This window comes from Nothobranchius furzeri, chromosome 2, assembly GCF_043380555.1.
Source record: "Nothobranchius furzeri strain GRZ-AD chromosome 2, NfurGRZ-RIMD1, whole genome shotgun sequence".
In the NCBI taxonomy this organism is placed as follows: Eukaryota; Metazoa; Chordata; class Actinopteri; order Cyprinodontiformes; family Nothobranchiidae; genus Nothobranchius; species Nothobranchius furzeri.
In genome coordinates, this window is record NC_091742.1 from 49,271,655 (window position 1) to 49,278,886 (window position 7,232).

The 7,232-nt window shown below is 44.2% G+C and overlaps 1 protein-coding gene across 10 annotated transcripts in view; it reads right to left on the minus strand.

The window, feature by feature from the left end:
• Window positions 1–7,232, minus strand: part of tenm2a (teneurin transmembrane protein 2a) — a 374,562-nt gene that overhangs the window by 61,504 nt on the left and 305,826 nt on the right. For all 10 annotated transcript variants that reach the window (XM_054738553.2, XM_054738565.2, XM_054738550.2 and 7 more), the window contains one exon: window positions 3,123–3,361. In XM_054738553.2, coding sequence (XP_054594528.2) covers window positions 3,123–3,361 — 239 coding nt within the window. The remainder of the gene's footprint in view (window positions 1–3,122; window positions 3,362–7,232) is intronic.

The following is a 7,232-nucleotide window of genomic DNA, read 5'->3' on the forward strand; positions in this document are numbered from 1 at the left end:
CCACCAGAATGTTGGGACATTGGTACACTTTCCTTTTTAAGGCTTGGATTACTACCCACCTACATCCGTAAACTAATCTCACAGAGAACCGTAACCTCACAGTCTGCGTTCAAACGGTCAGCTGTTACCTTGTGTTCCGTTCGCTCACATCTCCTAGAACACATTTAACACTAGACTGAAAGACAAATTCCCTGTTTTGCAACTATAAGTTTGTATGTTTAGTTTCTCTGTAACTGAAACATGTCGTGACTAACTTTTGCCGCCTCTTGGCCAGGACTCCCTTGAAAATGAGGTTTTAAAATCTCAACGGGGACTCTTCTTGTTGAATACAGAATGAAAAAATAAATAAAATAAGTAAAAACAACTGGTTGAGGGATGTGACCAGACTGGTGGCCAACGCGAGGAGGACCGCAGGTGCTGTGGCTGCGTATGGATCTTCTACATGCTACACTGTAAAACGAAGAGTCCAAAAATGGCCCAAAATTGAGTTTTTTTCCTGTTAATGACAGAAAGTGTAATCGTCCAATCCACCACGCCAGAATAATACCAGCGGGAGAACATTGTAGATGTGTTTGGGGTTCTAGCCACACGTTTAGATGCTCAATCGAATACACACGTTATCTCTTGTAAGGTCATCAGGCTTTACAGTGACACAACCTTTATTGCCAAAATGCATTTTTTTCAACAATAAAAAAAGCAGCCAAACAAAATTATATTTACTTTGCAATTTTTGTACATTTTCCTACAAACTGCATGAAGAATTTAAAAATGTTTCAATGCGTTTAGGAAACTCTCACAAATGCTGCTCGCTGAATGTCACCAGCAGACCCAGCCCAGCACATCCAGAATGATGAAATTCACAAACCCAAACCTGCACCTGACTGTTTATTTCCTCACAGTTGTTGTGTTTACGTGTGCATGTTTATCTCAGTCCCACGGCTCCATTCTAACAGAAGGGTAGTGCTTCAAAGACATGTTGTCAGTCGCTGTCTTGAAGCACGTGGAAAAGACTCGCAGCATGTGTGTCTAGAAGACTGTCGGGCAATTTTTGAAGCTTTATTTGTGCTTTGTGAGAAAAAAAAAAACAGGAGAGAAAAGAAAGCCACACAATGAGCCAGAAAAACCCAAACGCGGTGTGCGTGCCTTGTAGTGAGTTCTTGGGGAGGGAGGAGGGAGGACTGACACACACACACACACGCTCGCAAAAAGAAAAGTGCTGCTCAGGCACATGTGTCCTGGTGTAATTTATGAGCGGGCTCCTGGGCGGATGCCTCAGAGGGGTCCTCTTCACGCTGCACGGCTTTGGGTGCTCTGCACAATCCCCCCGAGCGGCTGCCGGGCCCACGCATACACACGTGTGTGTGACGCACAAACAGGGTACAACCAAATCCCCCCTACGAGTAGTGAACTCACTGCACGCTTAACGCTACAAAAAGCTAGGTAAACACAAGGGTTTCAGGCTTGGCAGCACCGCTGCAGCTCTGTTCAGCGCAGACGCAACACCTGAGCAAAAACCTCTCCCCACAGCCGGATACGGCGAGCAGAAGTAAACAGAACAACAACTTCATCTCAGCCTTGTTCCGGCTCTCTGAATTTTGGCCAGTTAGCTTTGCAGGTAAATCTTCGTCGGGTACAACAAAAGAGGAGCCTGAAGTACAGGATCCACTCAGTCCCATTAAATATGCAAAACTGTTTGAACAGCAGTCCTGTTTGTGCTATAAATACACCTATTAATCAACTCGTTTGGCTGACTAGCTAATATCACTAATTATTAAGATAGAAAGGCTCTGTCTGGCAACGTCACGCAACGGTTAAAAACTGACCAAAGGCACCAATTAGTCTCAGAAACACACATTCCTCATCATTTCTCTAATAAGATCATTATTTAATTATAATACTTAAATGTTCTGATGTAAACCAACATCATTAGCTAATATACTGTTAGTGCAAAAAAAGATGCATGAGGGTGTTTTGGGTTTTAGGCGGCCCTTGTCCCTCTCCTCCCCCTGCAGCTCTGGCTGTCCAGAGCCGTGTGGCCGAGCGAAGCTCAGGAGGGAGAGGATCTGTCTGTGCGCCCCGGGCGGAGGGGCCTCGATGTGCTCTGGAGGACGCGCACCGCTCTCAAGGGCACTGCGAGACGCCACGCATCTCACACACAAACACACACGTTTAGGCACAGGAGCACCACCAACTTAACATGATAGGAGGACGGATTGTAATGTATTAATAAATATATAAACATATTTATAAATGATGTAATCTTGTGTTAATAATGCATGTGGAGTCGGACAGGAGGTTGTTCTTTCTGCTGATGCCACTGATTCCTGAAATCCACCCATCTGTTGACTCTGGTCTCAGGGGTAGGAGGCCAATCAGGGGCTCAGTGGCACATCTGCCTCCTTTCACACACACACACACACACACACACACACACACACACACACACACACACACACACACACACACACACACACACACACACACACACACACACACACACACACACACACACACACACACACACACACACACACGCACACACACAAAGCGACACATTCTCTTCCTCCTCACACAGATTTGCAGCTAGACAGGCATCAGAATCTCTCTCTCTCCCTCGGCTTCTGCCATCCCTGACTATCGCACGCTGGCTCCAGATCAGTGAAAAACATCCACGTTCCTGCTGGGTGCGTTAGGATTCCCACTTTGACTGATACCTGCTCAGAGGAACAGCCCTTAGCGTGCCGCTGTGTGTGTTTGTCTGACTGGCTGTTTACTGGCGCCGAGTGCAGGCCGAGGCGTCTGCTGAGGCTGATTTTGATAGAGCAGCAGAAGTCTAAAGTGACAAAGCACACACACCCAGACTCGGCTCGGTGTTTACAGCCCGCTGTTAACTTGACACTTTTTTTTTTGTTTAGGCGTGGGAGGTAAAAGTAAGAGCAAACGACTGCAGGATGGCACGACACAAACTGGCCTGAAGCTGAAATAGAAAAAGTCTTGTGGCTGAGGTTGAATTCATTCAAAGGCTGACAACCTTCAAATCTCAGCAATCCATTGGCCATGTAAATAAATTTCACTCCTCATCAGTTCATTTAATGAGTATTATTCAGTGTGTGCTTCCTTACCAATGAAGTAGGACAGAAGGATGGCCAGCAGGGCAGCGGCTGCGATGGCCGTCACTGCAGCACATTTCCAGCTGCAGTATTTGGACGGCTTCTTGAGCTTAAAAGCTGAGCGAGAAAAGGTGTTTCTGGGTAGCAGGCGAGGGGGCGGAGAGTAGACCGTCCCTGACGTCAGGGGGTAACCGGGGGAGGAGCTACTGAAGAGAGGGGTGGTCCCCGATGACGTCTTGAACAAGAAGTGCCTGTAAGAGATGTAAAAAGGGAGAAATGGTTATTCACATTCAACAGGCCGTTGTTGGTTTAGTGTCCGGGAAAAGCAGAGAACGAGTCAGCTAGTAGAAGCTAACAGTTAGCATTAGCAACTCAGCAGAACTCCTCAAGGCTTGTGTTGTTTGTGGAGTTAAAACATCAACGCTGCAACATAAATGGAGTCTGTGGTAGTGTTGCATTGCTGTCAGCCAATCAGAGGTGAGATGTCCAAATATCAGGAAGTAAGACACCAAATCCCGCCAGAATCCCAGAATCTTGCACAAACTGTCCGCTCTTAGCTACAGCCATTTTTATGTTGTCTTGTGTTGACTAGCGGCCATCTTGATTGATTAAAATCTGTGATTGATTCAGCAGTTATTTTTTTTTTCAAACAGACAGTCGTGTGAAAGGGTGACTCTTCACTACTATGTCACCAGTTTTTCCTTTTTGTGTTTTCTAAGACCAGTTAGCAGCAGTCTTGTGTCAGGCTGATTCTTAAAAGTGGGGTAAGAGATGACTTCTGGAGCATGTTCGCCATATTACTTGGAGGGCTCTTGATGGTAACCAATTAAAAAAAATGCGTTGTCAAAAAAGGAATCATTTTGATTGCTTCTGAAATGTGAAATCCTGGAAAAGCCTAATGCAACACGGTGAATGTCCCATTCCCAATGACGAATCCTGATCCACCCATCAAACTGCTCGTCTGACCGTCCCTCCCCCCGCTGGACAAGCCCATCACATTTGCACAAATTCTTGGATTGGAGCATCAAAGCCAGACCTGGGGTAGCTATTAGCTAGCACACAAAACTGTTATACAGCTACGTAGGTGGATCAATGCTGTACTTGAACAATGGCGTTAACTGAAAGAATGGTAAGGGAGGTAAGACATCTCCAGTTCATTACATTTCTTGGAGAAAATAAAGAAAGCTTGCTTTTAGGTAAAAGTCAACAATGAATGGCAAAAAAGGGCAGCTTAGGGAAGGACAACAAATCTCTCATCCAATCAGAGCCCTTGTGACAGGGAAACAAACATCGTTATCCTGCATGCGCCCACAAACTGTTTGTGGGTCCAGTTCAGCCGTCTCCAGGTCTCTTTTACCTCGGCTTGCCGTAACCACATCCTCTTTTCATCGCCTCTCGTTTCTTCTGCTCACCCCATCCCCGACGTGCCCCGTCTCTGCCCTTAATGGCTGACTGAGATCAGAACTGCACCCCTCCTTTTTTTGACTTTATTGTCCAGACGAGGTCAGAGCTTAGCAAGAACATAAAAACAGGATTTAAACTCCCACCCTTTCACTCACAATACCTGTAACCTCTCTCTACCGCGGCTTCTCTACTCTTTTATTTCTGTTTTCCATCATCTTTCACTACCAGTACACACACTGTCCCTATTCATCATATTTTTTATAGTCATTTCTTCCCCTAAAAGTTTGCACCCTCCCTTCAATTGTTGTTTTCTTTTATGTTTTATCCCAGCTTGAGGAAATGCGGTGACCAGAGCGAGAGAGAAAAACACGACGAATCCTTTAAACATCACGTGGAAAAGGGGAAGGAGAAAACACAGAGGTGAAACCTTTGTGTCATCTTTTTGCCAGACATAATGCAGCCCACACGGGGAGTGAGGATCCGCTCCCGCAAAGACCTCAGGTGGTACGGCAGAACAAAGCCCTCGGGTGAGTCTGACACATCACAGGAGGAAAGGTCACCTGGCTGCCTCAGAGAGGGAGTAAAGAAAGACTTTGACGGTGTTTGAGGAGTCTTATTGTTTGTGACTGCCTGTGGAAGACAGAATATTCTGAATTTCTGACCTTGAAAATGATGACTGTAGCAGGAAGAAAGTGTCTTTGCTTTATTTTCTTCAAAGATGCTGAGAAATATGGAATTAGATAAACTGTCACGCCTAATAAATAGTTCTGGCCCGTTGCTAAACCCCTTTATATATCTGTCACAACATTTTTTAGTGCGCCTGTCAGCTTCTGTTTTCTACTGCGCCTAGAATGGTAAAAGTAGTTCTGAATACGTATAGTTAGTATCGTTTGTTGTATTGCAGCCTCCCGCTGAAAACAAAAGCAAGATCAAGGTGATCTTTGAAGACTAGACTGACACCAGTCCACCAGGTCCCTAACCAAGTCTGTTGCCTTTTTCGGTTAAGCCCAGTTAAACCCCTTAAGCCAAGTCTCGACCACCAGGCACTCACGGATGAGTAGGCTCCAGGAGGGTGCCCGAGTCCAACTCCAGGTGGAAAAACCAAAACAAAAAGTGTTCCCTATGGGGTTGGAAAACAACTGGGCCTTAAGCAAAGGTGCTGAAGTATCTCTCGTCTTGTTCATGAGTGGTGGGAAGATGGAAAAAGAGATAGACCAGTAGGTGTTGCTCCAGTATCTCACCTATAGTCACAAGACTTAGATCATGACCAAAAGAAAAAAAAATATTGGATATTAGCAGCTAGAACAAGATTTCTCCCCAGGATGGCTTGGCTCAGCTTTAGAGACAAAGAGAGGCGATTAACCATCTGGGTAGAGCCACCAGCCACTATACCGCCAAATTGACAGGAGCCATTAAAAGTGGTTCGATCATCTGATGCTGATGTTTCCTGGTAAACTCCCTCCGGAGGTTTTCTGGGAACATCCCACTGGGAGAGCTGAAGGCAGACTCGTGACGTACTGATCCTTACAGAAATCAGTCAACGGGACAGTCTGCCATACACCGCCAAAGAAGAAGCTGAAGAAGCAAACGCATCCTTTTTTCGAAATAAAGGACATATTTCTGGTCAAGTCTCAAAGGAAGGCTCAAACTTTGGATGGATGGATGAATAGATGGATGATGGATGGCTGCATAGATGGATGAATAGATGATAAATGGATGGATGAACTGAGTAATAGATGGATGGATGAATGTACGTACAGTACAGGCCAAAAGTTTGGACACACCTTCTCATTCAATGTGTTTTCTTTATTTTCATGACCATGACCATTGACATTGGTAGATTCTCACTGAAGGCATCAAAACTATGAATGAACACATGAGGAGGTATGTACTTAATAAAAAAAGAAAAAGTGAAATAACTGAAAACATGTTTTTTATTCTATCTTCCTCAAAAAGGCTACCCTTTGCTCTGATTACTGCTTTGCACACTATTGGCATTCTCTTGATGAGCTTCAAGAGGCAGTCATTTAAGACTGTTGGAAAACCATTTCACTTGACTACCTTTTGAAGTTATGTATGTATGCATGAATAGATGATGGATGGATGGATGGATGGATGATGGATTTATTAACTGAGATGAATATTTGAACAGGCTGAACAATTATTTAAATCTGTATCTACATGTTCTCTTTATAAAAAATAAAAAATAATCTTGTCCGCCTGCACCTGTTGCTTAGTTTGACCTCTCCTTGTTATCTTGGCAGGGTTCACTTAATATTAGGTAACTTATTATCGTTTTTAAGGACCAGTATGCAGTAATCATAATGATGAGGAATAAAGACGCACAAATAATAATAATAATAATAAAACAATAAAATAAAATAGCAAACAAATAAAAATGGAGGGCACTCAAGTGCGTTATCAAAGTCACAAATCCCATGTCAGGTTGTGAGCTTTAGAGTCTAGAAGAGCCCATTACTGAATGAAACACAGCAGAGGCAGATTGGTGGGTTTGTGTACAGGTCACTTGTGATTGGTTGATACGAGTTTGTAGAGATTATTCAGCTTTACAAATTCTTACAAGCCAAGTCTTTATTTGGAGAATTTCCTAACTGGAAACAACAAACACAATTCATTCAGATATCTGAAGCAGATTTCTGTAGCATAGTAATAAGCAATCAGTGTCTCGCCAGGCAGGCATGATCTTCGTTCAGTCCT